General features: G+C 34.9%; 1 protein-coding gene across 1 annotated transcript in view; it reads left to right on the top strand.

Moving 5' to 3' along the window:
* LOC113498204 (transcription factor collier) overlaps positions 1-22,917 on the top strand; it is a 46,383-nt gene that overhangs the window by 21,677 nt on the left and 1,789 nt on the right. Inside the window, exons 8-13 of the mRNA XM_026878142.1 lie at positions 15,355-15,436; positions 18,011-18,155; positions 20,081-20,235; positions 21,329-21,455; positions 22,081-22,172; positions 22,592-22,766. Coding sequence (XP_026733943.1) covers positions 15,355-15,436; positions 18,011-18,155; positions 20,081-20,235; positions 21,329-21,455; positions 22,081-22,172; positions 22,592-22,766 — 776 coding nt within the window. The remainder of the gene's footprint in view (positions 1-15,354; positions 15,437-18,010; positions 18,156-20,080; positions 20,236-21,328; positions 21,456-22,080; positions 22,173-22,591; positions 22,767-22,917) is intronic.

Here is a 22,917-nt window from a genome sequence, read left to right as displayed (position 1 = left end):
CCCCTAGTATTGTTTCAATAAGTACTACCGCTTACTAGCCAGGTACTTTAGAAGATGGACTTTCCAAATCAATTCATACCCACGCAATCGGCCCCCTACGCAATCACTTAAGAATTTTATGAACCGTAATGATTAAGATGTTTTGTCGTACTTGAATTTAAAGCTGAGGGGTCGAAACTAGATTGTTGTGTTAAACATATTGTGACTGGAATAACTATTAAAGGATTACGTTTTAAACTTTGAATACATAGGGTGTAAATTAATTGACTAAGACCGTGGGATAGATGACAATCAATAAAAACGAAAATGTTTATTGACGTCCTTGAGTTAACTGAGTTGGTAAGCAAATCTTTTGTATATATGCCCATTTTTTGCGTTTTTCAATTTAGTTAAGCTTAACACAAGTATAACTTGGTGATCAGCCCAGTTTGCCTTTTGATTTTATTACTTAAATATATTTATCTTTTAAAAGATCTTAGATAGTTACCATATATCAGGCAATCATTTTTTTGTAGAAAGAATTTACCTACTTAGTTATTGAGTGAGTGCATCAGCAAAGCTTTACTCATAATTTCTCTGTCTTCAAAATCGATATAAATACCTATTAAAAACGACGAACGTAGTAAGTAAAGGGGCAAAAAGTCTCTCTCGACATATGGCCAACATCTATATTACAATGGGATCTTTACACCCTATTTCGGGTGCGACAAAATCGATTCCCAATTCGATATGACCCTCTTGTGCTACCGGTTTGATAGAGACATATTTTGGGTGTAAATGTTCTCCCGTATTCAGGGTCGGATAAAAATAGTTTCGTATTTAAGTACTAAAATGTCAAATAGGTGGAGATTAACGCAACTATCTGGTATTTCGTTTGTCTCCGCGACTATGACAGAAGCTTGCTTCATCCGTAACTGAAAAAAAACTTGTTCCTTAAAACGAATTACAGCAAGAAATGATTGCACTCCCTTATTTACTCTCAGTAAACTTTAATAAACAACGAAACTCGAACACGAAATTCCAATTTAAAATTAAAATTACGTTACCAAAAGGTTCGTTCCTATCGGCTGCAGTTTTCCAGTGATTTTCGGTCTCGTGAACGTCGGTGTGAGAGAATCACGGCTATTATATTATCTCATTAGACACGCCGCACCGCCGCACACCCGCCTCTTTTCTTCTCGCCAAATAAATTCCTTTTCCGTCTGATATCTCTATTACCTTTTTGTTTTGATACTTAGCTAGATACTTCTATATCTTCAATATCGTTATTTAATCTATTATTTATGTTTTATTTTTATTACCACAAAGTGAAGCTATTTGTTTACATGAAACATTTATTAAGCGCAGAAAACCAGTGTTAACGCTAATCTATAAATTCATATTCCAAATAGTTTCCAACTAGAAGTTTATTGGTGCACGACTTCGGAACGGCTCGGTTTGCAGTTACATTGAGAAAGTTTCCATAACTTCATAAGTCCCTTTATTAATAGCTTTGCACTTTCTTCTGTTCTTAGAGAAAGGAGAATTTATTTATCTGAGCCGTTTATTATGTGCTACAGTGTAAGTTTTTCATTTTTATTAAACTTCATACATTTGTTTATTATTGATTTAGAATAAAAATGTGCCAGTAAAATGCAAGTAATATAGCTGCCTGCTAATCTCAGCTCGTTAATAATCCAAAGGAGAGCGCCCTTTACACAATTCATGTCAAATTGCGCTACTTATCCCGTTAAAACAATGCCGACACTAGTAAACACAATACAAATCACACAAATCTGTACAAAAAGCGGAGGCGGCAACAAAAGAATTCGGCACACTTACAGTGTAATGTAAACCAAAAAAGAAAACTGGTCCCAAAAGCATACCCTGGGGAATACTCGCGCGCTTCGCCCGGCCCGATACAGACACGACGACTGGTGATTAGGCTTCTTATCCACAAGATAGCGACAGAAACTGTGCAAGACTTAACAACTAGGACCGTTTTCTTATTCCCTCCGACCAAGCATTTTCTTGCCCGTCGACTTATCTAATGCTTCTGTTCAGCTTAAAATTCCTATGTAATATTAGCGGCTAACTTTTGGAGCTTATGAATTTTATCCACTACGTTAAAAATTGTTTTACGTTTAGCAAGTTTTTATTGGTTACTCATTAAATTGTAGCTTGTGTCCAGCAATACTGTATTAGAATCTATCTAATGAACAGTTTATTTTAAATCGATACATAACATTATTTCGGTAATGAGACGTCTCACTTCTGATTTATATCTACGTACTCGTTTCCCCCGATTTTTCTACTCGATAAGTCCGGGTGGTGATCGTAAATTGAAATATGATAAAGTCGCAGTAATAAGCTCTGGTAATCGCATCGACCCTCTGACTGTTGGCGCTCGAGTGACGTCGGGAAAAAGTCATGCGAAGCCAATTTAGTCGTAGTTTTATGTTATAAATTCCTTACAAGAAAAATAAATGAAGAAGTATGATTTATTTTATCGCTCATTAATTATTATCATTCTTATTATCTTTTACGCCAATCTTTTCGTGAAAGCTCCTTTTATTCCACAATGTTCGGGTCTTCTATCTCAATTCCGACCTCATTCCCGATTCCAATACGTGATTCGTCGGTTCGCAAATTATTCGGTGAAAATTCACCATCTCGTTAGAATGTGCGATCCGGTCGGGCGCGGCGAGCCAACCGCTTGATAAATTGTCTGGAATAATAATGATGAATTGCAACTAGTCCGATCCCAATGTAGGATCTAATCTATGGAGCAATTTTACTACTATACACTCACCTACCGCACACATAATGCAAAATTATATTCTAAAATGGTTCGCTTTTCCAATTTCTGCGAAGAGCGAATGTATTTTTTTGTCAAATACGATTTCTAATTAAATTTTATACGACGGTTTATATAACGTAGAGCTCGACAAAATTACTTCAAATTAGCGACAAATCTATTAAGAATAGGACGTCTCAAGCCCATTTAATTAGTGACGGGTTTTATCATCCGCCCTCTTTCGTACCACTCGTTGAGAATTTCAACTGTAATACGTAATACTGCCATATTGGCGAGGCTTAAATAATATTGGACGAACCTACCTAATAATAGACGCTCTCTCGTAATTTATATTTTCGGAGTTTATTTTTCCCTGAAATTTACGTTCGATATCTGGTTTTATTTGAATGTGTTCATTAGTAGTTGGTCATAAAAGCGGTAATGTAAAAGCGTCATTAAATTTAAATACAAATTCACGCGTGACATCTCCTTTGAAGACAAACACACCCAGTACTTTGTAGTAAAACAAACTTAAGTTAATTGTTGCTTTTATGATGACATCGCGTGAGTTGGGGTCAGATAGCAAACAAATTGTTACTTTTATTTTGTCGTCTGTGTAGTAAGTAATTTAGTGATCGGATGTGGTATTATATTAAGTACTCGTTTAAGTTATTTATGTTGAAATTCTTGAGCGCACAGTATTACTGATCTACTATTTAAAACTATGAAAAATAAACCTTTGTATAAGAATAATTAAATTCAACAATCTCTTTTTTAACAAAATAGAAAAACGGTTAATCCTCCTCAATATTTAAGTCAATTCTTATTGTACGTTATATTTGCCACCCTAAAACTATAAACAATAACTTGTTGTTTCATACTAATTCATGCTCAACCATTTAAAAAGTAATCTACTGATACGGAACCACAAAAAGCAAAACATAACTTAAATTCAATTTACACGAGTGGCTTTCCATTTAGTTATCTAGATTTGAATGTAATCATGCCTTTTACTTGACTGATAGGATCTTCAGTCTTCTTCTATTTTACGTTTAGTTAATTGTCGTTCGCAAATCGACCCTGTTGTTTAGTAACTACGGTTTAATATCCATTATCTTGATGATAGTGATTATGGTTATTAGGGGTTTTCTGATTTTTGGAAGTACATTTTACATTTGATTAATTTTATGATTTCGTTGTTTTATTTAGCTTGATTGATTCTGTGAATCTTTATGGTTTATCTTTAGCGTTACTTTTTATAAGTTCCTTATTAGTCACGTATGGTTCTTAGTTAATTATAGACTTTTTGAGTTTTACTTACATGATTGGTACAACAATAAATCCAGAAACTAAGACTTCCTTCAACTACCACGACATAATTACAGAAATAGAGCACAAGAAATCTTATTCTGTATAGCAATTTACAAATTCAAAACATGAGCAAACCCATCTCCACTTAGGGGTACAAGCATATGCATAGGAGCAGTTAGTACCCCCCTCAGGGGTTCTAAGACGTCAGCGCGTTTAAGCGCCAATTAATTATTAAGGAACACTGAGCTTCCTTTGGCTCTTTGACGGCGACTGTACAACAATGTGGCTGACTCACGTGATTGCCTGCTTTGTAAATTGCATTAACGTGGTTTGCTTGTGTGTTTGTTTGCTTGTATTATGATACAAAGGGAATTTTAGGGACTTATTTATAAAATTGTATCTATATTTATCAAAATAATTTTGGATCACATGAGTGACGGTACTGAATTAATTGCGAAATGTTCAAGACATTGATTGTTATTTATAATGATGTCTATAAATTTTGCTACGACTAATATTCAAGAACAGTTCAATCACAATCTTGTTTTTTACTATATGAAAGTTTGAGTACACTCACCTACAGATTCAATATCAGGCAATAATTTTCTTTATAAAAATAGAAAGCACTTTTAAAACCTATTTCGGCAAACATGTCGCAGGGGTCGCCTTTGATGGAAGCGCCTTCTTCAATTGTAAGTTGTAAATTCAATTTTCACTTTATATTGGTAGTTTCATATGTCGTGGGGTGCACGTCGATAAATAATAGATACGCATTTTTGAAAATATGCATGTTATGATAGGAATATTATAAGTAGCTTAGCTCGTATATGGATAAGTAATCCCAGCAATCTAACTAATCCTTGTAAAACTAACAACTTTTTCGTGTGCTCTCATTATGATTTGCGCCAGATTTTTGCCACATCCCTAGGACACCTCGCTTGATATCATCATAAATAAAAATAAATTCTAATATTAAGCTTATGAATCCTCAACATACTTAGAATAAAGTAAATTCAGTACTAAACATTTCGATTCCCGTACGTATGAAAAGAACCCTAAATATTTTTTTCTCGACTCAAATGTGCGTATAAGGAAGAAATTCGGTTATACGCCAACTGGGGTAGATTAAATTGCATTGAGCCACCCATTAACGCCTTGTCAGATCGGGTTACGATTTATATATTTGATAAATCGGATCTATTGCAGTTGAAAATTCGAGATAGTATGCGTGTATCTAAAGGAAAAAATATGAGAATTAAGACAAATGTGAGTAGCTAAGTGATATGCGATATCATCCGATCAACGTTTTAATTACATTTAAAGAAAAGATTCTGATCAATAAGATGTAAAATAGTCATACATAATCTAATTGTGAAATAACGATCACTTCAAACAAAGAATCTAAAACTTTTTTTTCGAATAAACCGCTCTAAAGATATAAACATTTACTTACCCAAAGTTACTCTACATTTGTTTTCGTTTGTCTTACAATTTTTCCCGTTGTCACGGAGAGTTAATGAAAGAATTAGCTTTCATTACAACTGATACGATTCCGTAAAGGGATTCCCGAATGAAGATGAAGTGCCTGCGTAACCTTTCTGATGGCTCAGGATCAATGCGGGAGAGGTCGTCCTCTTATCTGTGATTAGTTTTTTCGGGACATATAAAATGCTGTCAGTACTAACACTTATAATCTCACGTTTAGAATTTTGAATGACTTAAACTTAATGTACGTTTCAGTTTTTTTTTCAAGGTTTTTAATTCAATCTTATTAAGGATATGAAACGTTAAACACAAAGTAAAATGGATGGTTCGTCGGCATAACGAACCGTCGTCGGGACTTTCAACTCTAATGCATTAATTAAGCTGGACCGATCCCCGAAAATCGTCTAGAAACTCTCCGTGTTTAAATTAGTGCAGAATTCATTTTCTTTTTAATTCGTCTTCCAAATTCAAATAAGATTTCTTTTTTTTTATTACGCCGCGCCGCATAAAAGGGTAGACCAGGATTCGTCGCTCCGTCGTTCACTTCGGAACGCTAATTCCTCCTCGTTCCGAGATACTGATTGGACGATATATTTAACAATGCTACCGACACGCTTCTCTGCGAAAAAATACATCTTACGTACTACCTTTTTTTCTCGCGCTTGGATTCCTTTATTTTCTTATTTTCTATTTGGCTTCGCGGCCAAAGGTTAGAAGGGGCGGAGAGTTGTACAAGCGTTAATGATACTAATAGCAATTAGTCGAAGGTTGTATTTGGCTTGGACGGTTTTGGTGTTTAGTAATTCCTTGTTCTGGCTGTATAAGCATATTACGGGGCACCCAGCCCATGGAGGGTCTTAACGGGAGGTCGTTTGCTGCGCTGCCAGCCTCCTAAGATTAATGACATTACGCCAAGACAGTTTGTAAGAGACAAACGTGACAAAAAACTGAGTTGTAATTAAGTAGATCGAATGAATAGATTTAATGGCTGATAGCGGTTTCTTTATTTCAAATACAATTATTGTTTTCGTTGTATGTAGGACTTACAAGTCGTTTCTTATGATTCAATATTCCATCTTATATGTCAAAGCAAGTATGATTTATGCACGCAAAATATGTTTCTATCAATTTTTTAGAGTAAAGCGGTTATATTTTTAATAAGATAAGCTGTGTAGTAAAATTGTAGATGGCGGCTGGCTACGTAGAAGACTTCAAACTCAGAGTCCGCACTGGACATCATAAAATATTTAACACTCATATCTCGCGGAGCGGTCCAAATATTATCGACTTGCCTATAAAATGGAAAAGTCCTGCTAAAAAAAGATAGATATACATTTTACACTTATGTAAGAAAGAGATGTGAACACTGTTATTGTACGATCTTTGGAAATTCGTCGGAAACGTTTGGTTTCTTTTCCATCGTTTTTATCGTGGTCGTTATATTTTGATAGAGCAGTTTGGTAGGATCGGCGATATAACGTTTATGTTTTGGTTTTCGGTAGATACCTCGGGTTGTTTTGTTACATTTTCGTTACTGTTTATTGTTTACATAGTTGCTGATGTGGTTGTAAGGTAATTTTTAATTTGAAACTTCTGTGCGCGCTACGATCTCTCCAAAACCTCCCCTTGATATTTAGCCTATTTTGTCATTACCTTTCTACGAATATTTAAAGTTCTATAAATATTTTATCTGAAAGATGTAATTTACTTTTTATAAACCAATGCCACAAAAAGTATCATAAAATATTATAAGACGTTTTCAAATACAAGTTTATTGTGAAGATCACATTTTATCAGTGATCTAGTAAAGGGACGTAAATATGCTTACCTTAAAAGTTTCTAGTGATAAATATCCAGTAGGGCCCGTGAATGTAAAGCGGCTGTACCTTCGCACACAAAATACTTTTGGAAAACTTGTAATGTAGACTGAAGTAGAAATATTTGTTATATATTGTTGTTTTACATTTTCTAATCTAATATGAATAATTATGAATGGATACCTTTTACAATGAATTCAACATTTTGACAGGTGCCTCTAAAATACACTAAATTCATCAAATGCCATGCAATTTTCAGGACTTGATTAAAGATTAATATTATTATCGAAAACCGATTTGTTTAAAATATTGAAAGTTTATTGGTCCGCAGTCTTTTAACTGTGTCTAGTCATTGTTTTGTTTAATTTGTTTTTTTTTTTTATTAACTTAAGCTTGTGACTTCACAGCAGCTTTTAACTGTAAACATATTTTTCAAAAAATCATGAATATAATAAATTCCGTATTATAGAAGAACTTTGTAGGCGAGTGTACAACCTGTACAATAACTCAGCGGGTCCCTCTTGCGGATATGATACAGTGCGCACTGCAGCCGCGTATATTTTTCATTCGATTGCTCAAACTGCCAAAAATTTACCTATAACTAAATAATATAGACAATTTAAGTAATTTAAGGTACCTTGTGTTCAATTCAATAATTATATCAATGTTTACATTATGTATTAAAAAGATTCCTTATCTTTGATAAGCAATATTTAAATATTAATACTGATCTTCAATAGCTGTATCAAAAGTGACAAATGACTTTAAAAACAAACGCTTACACGGTCTGGAAATGTTATGAATTGTTTGTTAAAACAAACAAAAGTCATCACAACACACAATTGAACTTTAGAACGCTAACTTATAAAGGTTAGTGCGTAACAAATACAACTCCCCTTAACACCGTTAATAAAGCCAGTTAATAATGCGGCTACAATTACGTATAGCATGATCCGCATAGCGTATGAAAATACGCGCCCGCGAATTTCCCAATAATAAATTATACTCCTTGTCCGCTTACCTCGGGTTAACCGGCTTTTATAAACTACCCGGGTAATTTATAACTATTACCCGGCCGAAAACGATCACGTGATATCACTTTATAGCATATTCACTGGATAAATATGAGGGAGCCATGTAATAATGTTTCGTGTATTTACATAAAAGTAAGTGATAGAAACTATCTGTTACGAGGTTATAATTTTGTGGCCGCCTTACCCGGCTTGGAGTAAATTGTTAATGTGAGGTTGAATGTGTGATTTGTGTCTAATATGAAGGTACGTTAGTCATCACAGTACTAATCGTAATATACATAGAAACACATAGCAAGTTCGGAAATTTTATACATTCATCATCTTATACATTGTCAATGTATAAGATGGCAGAAAAAAAAAATTACTAATCACGTGCACTGTTTTCTGCGTGTTACGTTTTTTTCCTTCTATTTTAATTTTTGTATTCAATTGCAAACACATTATTGTGCCGTATTATAATTGTTATTATTAGTGCAAACTAATATTCAACCAAAGTTTCAGTTTCGACAGAACTCAGGGAAATCAAACTTACATATAGTTGCCCAACCATTGCGATCGTAAAACTAAACCACTAAACGTAACATTAAGATCAAAAAGCAACTCTCCATTCCAGTTACTCCCATTTAATCTGACTGCCAACCACAATATGTTCAAAGTTTTTCATTTAAAAGCAAACGGTAACCAGAAAACATCGTGAAAATAGTCCACAAAACACTATCTTACCTTTCTAACACTACAACTAGGTACTTAATGTAATCGCGCTCAATATCCTTTGTTCACTTTCAGACTCATTAAAAAGGCGATGCAATTTAATGAGTTGATAGTGTGCGTTAACCCTCGCTACGTTTGCAGATACGACCTTTTTTCGTTTACCGAATTTGGACTTTACGCCTTCCTGTTAGGTGCGATATTCTTTTGGTGGGTTTTGGAAGCGTATTGGTATGTAGGGGTCGAAGATTAGTGGCCCACGCCTACCCGGCGGAGCGCTGAGCGGCTGATAGTGCCCAAGAGTGTAGTTACAATTAGACCGGTGCCCACAATGAAGTGATGCCCGCGTAATGTTGCCTCTTGTCTTTGTATGTTGATTGTGCACGAAAGACCAATGTATGTTCGCATGTATGTTTTACAAGTGTATGACGCCTTAATACAGATGGCTAGCTTATTAATAGTAAAAGGTCGCTGACATATAACTATGTTTAGTAGTCGTACACACTTATTCGAGAAATTAAACAAATAATTTGAAGGAAAATGTTGTGTTTACATATTTACCTAGCGTCAGCGTTTCTGGATTCATGAGTTTCTTTATATATAAAAAGATTGGAATAATAATACAAAATTTTTAGAAAAATGCAATGCACTTAATATAATTTTTATTTTACCACCTCAAAAATCATTAAGTTAGGGTACCTGTGCTATCATATATACAAGAAATCAAACGATAAACATATTTCCTTAGCTTCTTAAAAAAATCTAATATCATAATCAGAACTAACAAGATACAGTACAACAAGTATTTTAGCTGAATTCTGGCTGACGGGAGCGGCAAAGGCGCTTACAAGCCGCGAGCGATTGCCCCGTCTACCAGTAGGTACATTGTCAATTGGAAACTACTCGGCTCCGAGAGCAAGCGCTTTTAGATTTGAAAGAGTACCCGCTGTAGTAAACCTTGAGGTTTTAGATAAATTTTGTGCTGGCCTTGAAAGTTTCAGATTGTTTTTTTCTGAATGTATAAAAAAATATGTGAGCTAAAATTGGTTATATTGTCTCATTATGATTTAGGCTGGTAAGAAAATTACCGAATAAAATTAAAAAAATAAGAGATTTTCCTTTACCATGATAGATTCTTTATGTAAAATTTTTAGTCGTATTTTTTTTTAAGAATGATTTTCCGCATTGTTGATCTTCCGTTCCTTATGCCTTTCTCTAAAACAAAATCAAATAAAAACACAGTTCTTTGTGACACTCACAATCCACGTTATATTTGAACGCATATTCAGACATAAAACCATACAATTTCCATCGCAGGAAATTCTCAGAAACTAACGTTTACTGTTAGGGAGGGCTATGAAAAGGCGAGGTTTTATCGCGTTGCCATGACGACGGCAGGATGCTGCGTCGCCCGCGATACCCTCTCGACACATTGGAAAAACTACTACAGAGCTTTATATTTACAGCATTCGATATGTATACGGAAGTATTGTGCGAAGTGAAAGTTGCCGAACTGTATAAAAATCGATGAGTGTAATCCACGTTACTGTGCAATGATTGAAAGGGAAAATTTTAGGGAAAATAAGCTTAAATGTAAGACAGTACATAAAATAAGTATTCTTTATATATTTGACTACTGTTCACTTTCTGTGTATGTTTTTCTATTTATTACTATTTTTTGACAGCGAAGAATATTTAACATAAACATTAAGGACGTATGTTCTATTATACATACATGTTTAAGTTAAAGAAAAATTGCTTGATCTGTATAACAATCGTTAAGTTAACATCTTTGTCAAAATGAGGAGTGAGTAATATTGTGTCCTACTTAAAATCATACGAAGCCAACATTCATTAGAATCAGTAAATACGAATCATAAATGATTTACACGGTTCCATCGCTATTTAATCACAATAGGAATCGTTCAATTGTTCGGGTCTATTTACACCGACGGCGTAGACGGGGAGCAGTTAACCCTTGAATTTGGTACACACTGAAATATTAACGCCTGCTATGGAAGCACGCGGAAAAACAAGTCGAAAACTGGGCCCGTTATGGGCCCGTCGCATGTTACACAAAGATTAACCCGCCGACGTTATTTAGATGGGTGCAGATACGACACTCCGCTGACAGTCTTGTCTACAACTTAGTTTATTTGATACCTGTGGAATTCGTGAATTTATCTATACTATATACTAATATATAAAGCTGAAGAGTTTGTTTGAACGCGCTAATCTCAGGAACTAATGGTTCGATTTGAAATCACGCTGCGACTAATAGGAGAGGAGATATAATGGAAAATGTGGAAAAGACACGTGGAGGAAGTCGCGGGCAACAGCTTATTAGTTAAGGAATAAATGAGTTTGTTTAAACCAAATTTGGAGACTTATGAGACTTGTTTCGGGCCAGCCGTATGTTTACAATAAAATGACAAATTCAAATCAAGTGTACAGAAGACACAACATTCCAATAACATTGACGTGAACGTCGCGACGGTACGCAATTGGTAAATTCAAATTAAGAGATTCTGTTTTGATTGTTTTCTGTGTAATATAATGATAAAATGCCGGCCATTTTTATTTAAGAAAATTAATACCTAATAACTATACTACTCATAAAATATATCTCCTGTATAATAACTTAATATCTCTCAAGCAACACACATTTCATTGATCATCGCGCGTAACTTCCACCTGCTTAATCTTTGGCGTCCGCTTGGCGTGTCGGTATTGAGTGGTGGCAGGGGAGGGGCTCACCAGGGGAGTCGATGCCGGCCCTGGGGACCGCCTCCCGAGGGAGCCGGCGACGGGCCGCGGGCGCGGGGCCAGGGGGACGAAAGGTTAAAAGGGAAAAGTTATAAGAGACCGCTTGTCGGATCTGCGTAGTTCGATTCTCGTATGCGGTTTAGCCAATTTTTCGTGGCTGTAGTGTTATTGTAAGCACAGGGATATAAGTTTCTGATGTTTATGTTTGTCTGTTTATATTTGGAGATTTGAGATCTGTATGAGAGTATTGTGTCCTTTCTACTTTTAACATTTATACCGTAGAATTTATTTCAGTAATTTTAATATGGAAGTAAATATCATCAATTAAATTAAAAAGTTTTAAACCTCTTTCTCAAACAACCTGACAGAACTGCTGAGAAGTTTGTACGTTCCCAGGTACTTTGCGACTCCAAACAAAGGTAACCTCTCTAAATATATGATTTCAAGCGCATAATTTCTTCAAGCAAGTCGCACGTAGACAGGAATTATTTACAGACGTAGGCTTTTTTTCAAATATTTACCCAAAGAATATCCGATGCAAATAAACATAGTCTGTGCCTCGTGAGTGGGATGAGGAGGGGGTATTCAAGTGTTCCGACTTGACTTGAAAGAGGCCAACCTACTGCCTCGCCTCTTTGCCACGACTTAATGCCGTACTAGATTTTTTCCATCGAATAGTGCGAGATGTAGGGATGTATACTGTTGTGGTAACTGAAGCGTTTCAAAGAATATGATATTTCGACGTCGTTCGGGGTCGTTACGTTTTGACGTTATACAAGTTAGATACGTTCTTTGGTGTTTAGTTTAATTAGTAGTACGTACTGTACATAGGTATTTAAGATATATTCGGGTTGTACTTTTTGATAGCTGGTCATTTATTTTGTTGTATAATTAAGACACAAGGAAAAAATATGTGCTTCACTAGAAAAAAGAAATATTTGACCAAAGAAATAAGTCGAGAAAAAAAAAACACTGATCGCTTGTTACGCATTAAGTTTGTTACCAAACGATGTGTAAATATTATTATGTATTTTTAGTGAAATAGGAACAGCAAAGGTAGCTTATTTAAAAAGTCTGTACTTAAAAATAAATATAGTGAAAATAAAATAACCCGGGGTCTTAAAGTTTGCAATACACTGTTCCTAGTACGTACTTTACTGACCCCACTAAAAGTCCTACCTATCATCAATGCAACCCATACATCCTGTTTACCTCTAGGTAATAATTTTTCGGCTTACCGGACACAGCGAGAGCGATACCGCGGGATAACGCAACTGTCAGGTGGCCCTTACAATGATATTAATGTTCTCAGCTTTAGATGACCAGGGGAGCTTGTTTTACGATGCGTCTTACTGTAATCTTAGAAGAAATATGGCTTTATTTATATATAGGGTCATAGAATCAGGATCGTAAACAAATAAATGTAGAGAAAAGTATTACAAAAGTCCTCTAGTGATTCATTTTTGTTCTGATGAATTATTTCACACACAATCTTAATAACCTTGCCCACTGTGTCTCATTTTTGTCAAATCAAAGTCCTAGTGATTAAAGCTGAAAGAAAATAGTAGTTCCTATAGATTGGGAAAATCTGAAATCTTACATTAGAGGCAGAAAATAAAAATATGTACGTTTACGTTTTTTTGCTATATATTTGGCTTGTGTCGGATGATAAAGAAGTATTTTTATAATAAAACATATGTCTTCAGTTCAAAAATCAAAGATCGGATGATCCTTGAAACCACTCACAGGTATCACCCCTACTTATCTTACCTAGTCTTTAAAAATAAAATCCCCATTCACGTGAGCTACCGTTTGACAGTGGCGTAAACTGGTAAAGTCGTAACTCGCAATATTGTGACATAAGGTGTTTAACATAAATAATGCGGGAACAGATGTGTGGCGCCGCGGGCACCACAAATACGTTCGCGAACACCGACGCCGCTCATATCTGGATACGATTTTACTATTTATACAGAGCTGTTGTTTCGAATTACTGTGTGTTGAACTGTTTTACGAGCAATTGTGTTCGTGGTATTTGGTTTGAAGTTGGTATTTCTTACTTTATACTGACTGGAGACCAATTCTTGACGCTATTTAGGTTAATCGGTTAAAAGCTAAAAATATTATATTTATTTTCTGAAATTAAATTAATCTCATGTAGCCCGTCGATCTACTTTTGTGGCCCAAATTTTGTTAATTCCTGAGCTATTATTTAAAGCCAATATTTGTGTAGTCAAAGTCACGCGAACTGTTCAAGAACAGAGAATAATTTATGACGTACATTAGGGGTGTCTAACAACTCTACTAAATCCACACGTGTTGGCACAGCAATATTCGGCGTGGCGGCATCGCCGGTGCCTCAGGCTATGTAAAATATTTCTGCTAAAGCATTCATCGTGATCGCCCGCCTGATCGTACGTTCAACATTACGCACTGACAAACTTATACAAACACCTCGTATGGACCTTACGACGACTACATAAAACCCATACTACTTCAACAAAAGCTTCAGAATAAAATAGCAAAGTCCGACTATTGTGTGTAATCCGATATGCCGATAGTTGGCCCGATAGACTTTCTGTTGGAAATTGTTTGATTCCGTTTCGAGGTTTCGTTTTGACAGCCAATAAAACAACGAAGGTCCTATATTCTTTTTATCCAAAAATGAAGTCCCATTTTCGGTTGCTGTCTGCATGATTGTTTTTTTTGTCCGTTTTATATTCTTTTTTAAATTGTCACCCGACTTTTCGTTTACGGTGCAAAAAGATGAAAAAAAGTGTCGTAAAGTTCACACATTGGCTGTGAATGAGGCAAAAACTGAAGTTTAAACGGAAGAGCGGAAGGTACAAATTTGAGGACACGAAAAACAAATTAATACGGCGATGAAGTGGCGTTCATTGTGGAGAAGTGGAAACAGCTGGGAAGCAACTTGTTGTCGAAGTTAAAGGAGATGTAGTTCTGAGAATTCATGTAGTTATACACGATGTTACATTTAGTCTTCTTCTTCTTCGTCGGCATCTTAGTTGAAACAATACTTAAAATGTTTTTTTCAAGTCTAAATTTGGTCCAAATTCTTTTGAAATTCCTTTTTTTACTTACTAAAAGGATTAAGAACTAATGCAGCTAACATTATTGCAACAATGGCAATAGCGATAGCAGATTTAAAACTCGAACAAGCTGTATCAATTAAAAGTAATTTTGAAGTAATTTATTTTTAATCTCATCTTCATAGTGTCAATAAGTAACACTATATTTGAATAATAATTAATAAATAATGTTGTTGACATTTGATTTATGTGTCCGCCATCATTTGCACCGTATTATCTGTTCACACGCCCGTCGATATTTTATGTCCCTACTATAATATTTTTGACAGTTTCGAATATGAAAAAACTTACAAATTGCTTTCATGTTTTGCGGTGGAGTGCTATTATTAAAAAGTAATGTTTTGTTGCAGGTTTTTCTTAAAGTTCTTCCTAAAATGCAACCAGAACTGTTTGAAGAATGCAGGGAATCCTCGGGACATGAGAAGGTTTCAGGTAAAAATATAATTTTGTCTAAATTGTATACTTACTCTCTCATAATTTTCTTCTGGGGGACCTTTAGTTTTTTTATGCTATTGTGTGTTTTAGTTCAAAGTTTAGAAAGCCATAACTATATTTTATTTGAACAATTCTTTATTAATCCAAATACTCATCACATTTACTCCTTATAAATTTTACATTGTTTCTACAAAATTCGTCAAATGAATTACAAAAGTCTGTCCTTCTTCCTAAAAACCAAGTGCATCCCAATAGCGTCCGTGATCAGTAAATCCACTACCTACAAGTAATTATTCGTGCTGTCGACAAGTGAATCGTTGCTTGTTTACTAGACGTTGAGAAAAATTGCCGCGATCTTTACACGAGTCTGTCTGCGTTACTCTCAATGTGTAGTCCAAGCTGAAGGCAGAAGCGAGTTCATAAATTTATCGGTTTTCCAGTAATGTCTTTTAAGCAAATATGCTAAAGGTTATGAACAAAATGAGACAGATACGAAAAATTACTTCCAGTATCTGAGGACGCAAAAATTGCCGCCCTCTCCTTTTCGCTTTATAAGAAAAAGGCATAAAAGCAATATTTTTCGTAAAACTTTTTAATATTGAACTCTTTAATTTGTAGTTTTGTTATTTCTTTGGGTTCAACTACCTAACTATGAAAAATAAAAATAATAAATTTTATCATTAAGTGGACTGCATTTTGTGACTTGTACCATCCCACTGTCTGTATTGCCCTTAACTGAAGGAAGGGTTGCGTTCACGACTCTTGAATATTTGAAGCGCCTCCAATTTAGGGGAGGGATGAAATTAAATTTATTTATACGAGTTTATTTATTTACTTTCAACCGATCTCTGCTAGCCCTTTACTCGTATTTTTTAATTGGTTATGCTGTTTTGTTTTGTTACGCGACGTGCGAAAATGTAATTAATTAGATTAAGGGAGTTTAGATATTCATTAAAAGTTTTGTATTTAATAGTTAACCTGTTTTTTGCATAGAAATAGACCTAATCATGATAGAACTATATATTCTCTTCTTCACTGATAAATCTATGCAATCGTGCCGTACATAGTTTATTTTTATTTTTTTCTTTCAACCATTTTGTCTGGATACTATAGTCAATAAAGTAACGCGAAAACTATTAGAGAAAAACGGAGGCAGCACAAACAAAAAATATATCTTGCCTAATATTAACGAGAAACCTGGTTGTAATATAAACTACAAAGTCGTTACTCTCACTTAAAACTTTACCACAAAATCTCATCGCTCATAATGTAACTAATTAGTAGCAGCCCTAACATAACTACCCTAAAGGTGCATTCACACAGTCTACTTATGAGTACAAATTTGCTTCCACAGTTTGTCTAAGACATATATGTCTTACGTGTCCTCTCGAAAACTTTAAACAAATATAGAACTTAATGTTATAGACTTATTGCTCATTTCCACATGCAACAGAAATACTAACAATAACTGTACATGTATGCGTGTGTATAGTAATGTCTATATTTGGGCTTTCTGTGTGTCATTGAATAATTCAGTGGTCGTTCCCCAACGTTTCAAGGGTAAGAATATATGGCTATAATATATAACTACGTAGATATTTATAGGTGGGTGTAGGAATCGAAATAATGCAGTCGCTTTATCGACGTGAATATTGTATTCCAGGTGATTTAGATACTCAACTCGGTGCTGTTTGACTTTTGTCCTTCCCCGTTTTAAATAGAAAGTTGCTGAAAGTTGGAATCAGGAAAATATTACCGAAGTAATTTTGTGCGAAACGAAAATTATACTTTGATAAAGTTAACTTTTTAGACAATCCTAAAAGTTTCAGACGATTATTTAATATGGAACTTTTTACTTAAAAGGTTAACAAACAGAAAAAAAATCCAGTCACTTGTTTATTCAGCAAAAAAATCTAACATACCCCGAAAGTACACATAGCAAAGAAAAAAACGTATCGATTGAATGGCCGTCTATCAATCGGCCACCCACGCCACACACCGACGTTCACGCACACAGGCACACAATGCACTTCCTTGCATACCCATTGGAAGAGTTTCGTCCATTTCGTCGATCCCGAGACATTGGCTCCACCTCCCAAGGGACTCTCCCTTTCAGCTCACCGTCTCCCACGCTAGTGTGTGTAGGAATGCGAACGTTTGTTTTGATGTGTGAAATGTGGACACGTACTTCATGCGTTTTATTTCGGTGACTGTACTTTTGGTTTGGTAAAAATAGATGACTTACACTTTGGCACAGTTTTTTCGTGATTCAAAGTTTGAGGTACTTTCATTATTGTGTTCATTTATATAAATACACACGGATGAATTAAATCAATTACTGTAGGCCTCTACAGATTTGTTCTAACGAGCGAATTTTAAAGTTTACAGTCAGAATCATCGAAATTCTTTAGAACTAAAATACTTAAATTTTCAAGAATCTGTATTTCATGGTAGATTCTACTTTAAAATTATTTTAAGTTCAACCCTAGAAGTAGCAATGAGAACGTTATAACCATCATTCAAGAATCGAATTGACGAATATTCTTGTCTAAAATAATTATTTTCTTCTAGGTGGTAATATCAACACAAGTGATGGTCGACGGTCCTCTCCTAGCGATATCCGACAACATGTTTGTCCACAACAACAGCAAGCACGGCCGAAGGGCGAAGCGGCTAGACCCAAGCGAAGGTACAGACGCCGCGACAGACCCTACTTGTACGTTTTTGGTTTTTCTTTTTATTTATTTATGATTTCCATAGGTAGTATCAAAACGTGCTAGTTAAATAACAGATGTTTGAATAAATAATCGGTTTTGTGATATTTTATTACTCATTGAATGTTACGCATGTTTTATACTACTTATGAACTAAGTTTGTCTTACTTTTTAACGACACTTTTTTGTTCTTAGACTTTACATAACGAACATAAATCGTAGTTTTAAGTGGCGAATAGCCAAGTTAGGTATAATATGCAAAATTCACACAAACATGTTGATCTAGTTACAAAGTATTGACCATGAAAACATATTTTTACGCCAACGTAAATACGTGTGAAATCCTACAGTCAATTGGCGATAAATGTGCAAAACTCATAATACAGCGTTTTAAGATGTCGTTTGTATTCAAGGAATCACTGTAGACATTTCGCAAAGAACTTCAGACGGGTGTTTTCGGTGGGTGGGGGCGCTGAAGCGAGCATGAAGCGAATGGGGATAATTTACTGAGGAATTATGCTCCGTATAGAACTCGGAACATGCGTTCGAAATCATTTTATTTATATCATACTAAGACTTTTTGTCAAACTTTTTCGAAATCTGTGATTTTTTTAACGATTCTTTAATTTCTTTCTACACTCTAAAAATATTTTTTTATGTGTGTGTCAGCCTCCTTACGATTTGTCTTGTTTAAAGCTTCTTTCACATGAATTCTAAAGGCCAAGATGTTTTATAGTCACAAATAATAGCGAATAATATTCGAGAATGATATTAATAAAGCTAACCCAAACAAGATAACATTTTAAATAATTGCCTTATTTATAAAACGTATTAAGGCTTCCTAAATTAACTTAAACAAATACAAAATTAACCTACTCCACTTTAAGTAAGCGCCAAAGTTTACAAGGAGGCTAGACGGTGCGAAACCCAGTCAAAGGGATTACACGGTGTGAATGAGAAAATTTGCAAGTACTTGATAGCTTTGTAACATTCCCACTTGCTATATTGTTTTCTTGTTTATAAACCGTTTGTTTACATACGTATAGTTTAATTACTTTAAGAATGTTATTGAGAATAGGTACTTATTGGCAAAAATTGCGAAGTGAATAAACACCAAGATAGAACAGGCTTGATTCATTTTATCTGAAAGCACATTGAACCTTTTACACAGAATATTAAAACATCTTAAATGGGGAGAATATAATATTAGTAAAATTAAAAAAGAACCACAAAAGTAATCGCCTTTCGTCCCCTTAAATTCACTTTCTCCCGTCTTTATTACAACGTTGTTCGCAAGATTTCAGTTTCCCCCTTGTTCAGCGCGTGTCCCCCCAAACCTTGCACTCTTAGCAGTTGACAACGTCATAACGGCCATAAAACTGTATTCCATAACCAACTTTATTACTCACAGTTAAAATTCATTTTCAATTAACAGTGCCGATCTTTTAAACCTTGTATCGGTGATACTTGCACGGTGACTTTTACGGTGTACAATTGTCCTTTTTCTAGAACAGTCTTAAGTGTACGTTCAAGTAGGACGGAGCGAGTTTTAGTGGTTTGGCTTTCAACTTTCAAGTTGTTGTAACATTCTGCCCTTACTTTTGCGGATTCTTAGAAGATGCCATTTACGACCCTGAATGCTATTTATATAAAAGTTGGGGAACTATTTTAAGCTACGTCGTTGTGACTTGCGAAAGGAATAGAGGATCGACTATTATTGTTAACTTAGCTAGCTCGCTTGTTGGCGTTTTATTTCTAATGTCATCTGAGTTTCAATGGACAATATCTTCTAATAGACTAACTATTTACGATTTATCTGATCTCGCCAAGATTTTTTCAGCGAACATTATTTATGACAATTTATTTTTGAAGCCTTCCTTAACTTTCGTGTAGTTTTCAACAAACTGATTCAGATGTTTAACAGCAGGTTTATATCCGCCATTGCCAGTAGCTACGCCGTGCATCAAGGCGATATCACCGAGCGAAGGTTGGACGTCAGGAGGATCGACAGTCATCATAGTTGGGGATAACTTCTTTGACGGACTGCAAGTCGTTTTTGGGACCATGTTGGTGTGGAGTGAGGTGAGCACCTGAATATCAAATTTAGTATTAATTTCTTATACATTATGGTTAAACACACGCCGGTGCTTTGTGTTTACCTAAATAACTACACATAATTGACATTAATGAAAAAAAATTCTCGTAGTTAGGTCGGACATATTTTTACAGAAAAGAGTTGTTTCTTTTTTAAATAAAAATATATAGTTTGATTATTGTAACGTATTATATTTTAGGAATGAGAGTTGACTAAACAACATTGAGCTACATACGAATAAAGTAGAAAATCTTTAGTTTTATATGAAAAAACTGAAATAAAAATATTTATTAATAGTTCATTGAGGGTCATTCTTTATTCATATATCTGTTTATTTCTAACCGAGTCTGGTCGAGGTAAATCTCCTTTGAGATAAAATAAAAAGGTTCGAGACTACCAGACAGTACAAGTACGACAATCAATAGATAACTTTTACCAAACGTATCATATTCATGTTTTGAAAATCTAAAAATATCGTAAGAGTTATCTCTATCGGGCGAAAACTGGCCATAAGCCAATATTTTTTTCTAGGTTTGAATTTTTAAGACTATGTATATCGAATATGGTTGTTTTAAAATCCTACGCTTATATATTTTAAGATTTTTGGACTTATGTCAACGTTGGACATTTTCATTTTTTTAACATACGCTGTTAATTGTTTTTTTTTATATGGAATAAAACTAGTGTTAGGTGCTGTATGTTGGTATGTGGTACTAAGACATTTTAAAACTTTTTATGGCCTTGTTATATTTCGCCCTTTTAGTAATAGATTTAGTACTTAAACTGAGGTTAGACTAAGATCTTGTACTTCCGGGTAAGAGTAGGTACCAATAACTGTATTGGGATATACACATGTTACTCTATAACTTTCGTGCCATATATTCAAAATAATGTGTTCGTTTGTCTTTCTTCGGAATTTTCGTCAGTCCACACACATCAGCTGATGAATACAAACTATTTGAACCTGGAACAACTCGAAAATTCCAAAGAAATAGTTTGTATAAATATAACGCACAAATTATTGTTACAAAATACTTTATGGTACATAAGCTTGTTCTAATAAAAGACGATGTTTATCAGTTAATAACATCACACGCGATAAGAGTGCAGACGCCGCCGCGACACATACCCGGCGTTGTGGAAGTCACGCTCTCGTATAAGAGCAAGCAGTTCTGCAAGGGAGCGCCCGGGAGATTTGTTTACGTTTGTGAGTATGCAACTTACTGATATTGCTTCTAAGACACTTTTGTAGCTTTTGATTGTTTCATCATCAGCCTAACCTTTTTCCAAATATGTTGGGGTTGATTTCAAGTCTAAAGGCTTAACTCTTATTGTTTTTAATGTATAAACGAATGTTTTGATGAAAGAGCCTGAGTAAGACATCCTAAAACATGCTGTCTCTTTTATTATTCAGTGTGTATGGAGTGACAAATCTACATTTCTGAACCCCATGTAGTAAAGTATAGTTTTATACGGTCTTAAGTGTTAAAACCAAATAATATTGTAACCATCGTCAGTATGCAACAAATCTTATTTTATTACTTTTTTGTCTAAATTAGACAAAAACAGAAACTGTTATGAAAGTCCAGCCTATCTAAAGACCAAAAAGTTTTTAATAAGTAATTTAATATTTTAGTCTCGATGAGAGTCTTATAACCTTATTTCGCTTGTTACCAGCCAAATCCAAAGCCTCATTATTTACGTTCCAAAATTTTCTCATGAAAATAATCAGTAATTAGGGGGACTGGGAGAATCTTATCATCCATCAATTAGGCTTTAATTTGTTAGTGGGCAAACTAATGATTGATTTTGTTTTTCTCTTGTTCGCATAGCAGCGTTGAACGAGCCGACGATAGATTACGGTTTTCAGAGGCTACAGAAACTTATACCGAGACATCCTGGTGACCCGGAAAAATTACCAAAGGTACGCATGAAAATGTATAGTAGTAAGTTTTGATTGATTTCCTTTTTGGTACCTAAGGGGTTGTACGCGTTAATGAAAATAACATTAAATTAATAATTTCAGAAAAAAAGATTGCGTGAAAAGATTAACATATGAGAACGGAAATTAAAAAAGAGAAAATTAAATAGTGATCAGGTTTTTCGAAATGATTTTCTCAATTTTTTAAATATCATTCGTATGATATGACCTTTAATTGATATCTATCTTCAAATTAACTCCTATTCAATATTTAATCACAGCTATTAGCCAACTGATCACTAGACATTAAACTCCTTTAAAAAAAATCAGGAAAAACCATTACCTACTTTTGCAGTTGCCTGGAATCATTCACAACGTCGATCATCAATCCAAATTATTCACATACAATCTTAATTCCCTAGGAAATAATACTAAAACGAGCAGCGGACTTAGCCGAAGCCTTATACTCGATGCCTCGGAACAACCAACTCGGTCTTGGCGCGCCTCGCTCGCCGCCTGCAAGCATGCCCTTCAACTCGTATACCGGGCAACTGGCTGTTAGTGTGCAAGACACTGCGGCCTCACAGTGGACTGAAGGTGGGTTATGGGATATATTCTTTTTACTTATTGTTTGATGAAGTAAGTTTTCAAAGTCCTATAGGTAATACGCTGGCCGACATCTGTTACTTGAACTTGGCTCGACACGGTACCGCGTGTCTAGAACTAAGACCGTTGTAGTTGTGGAAAC

Source organism: Trichoplusia ni, chromosome 10 (genome assembly GCF_003590095.1).
Source record: "Trichoplusia ni isolate ovarian cell line Hi5 chromosome 10, tn1, whole genome shotgun sequence".
NCBI lineage: Eukaryota > Metazoa > Arthropoda > Insecta > Lepidoptera > Noctuidae > Trichoplusia > Trichoplusia ni.
The sequence above is the reverse complement of the archived record's forward strand: the minus strand, read 5'-3'. Positions and strand labels throughout refer to the sequence as shown.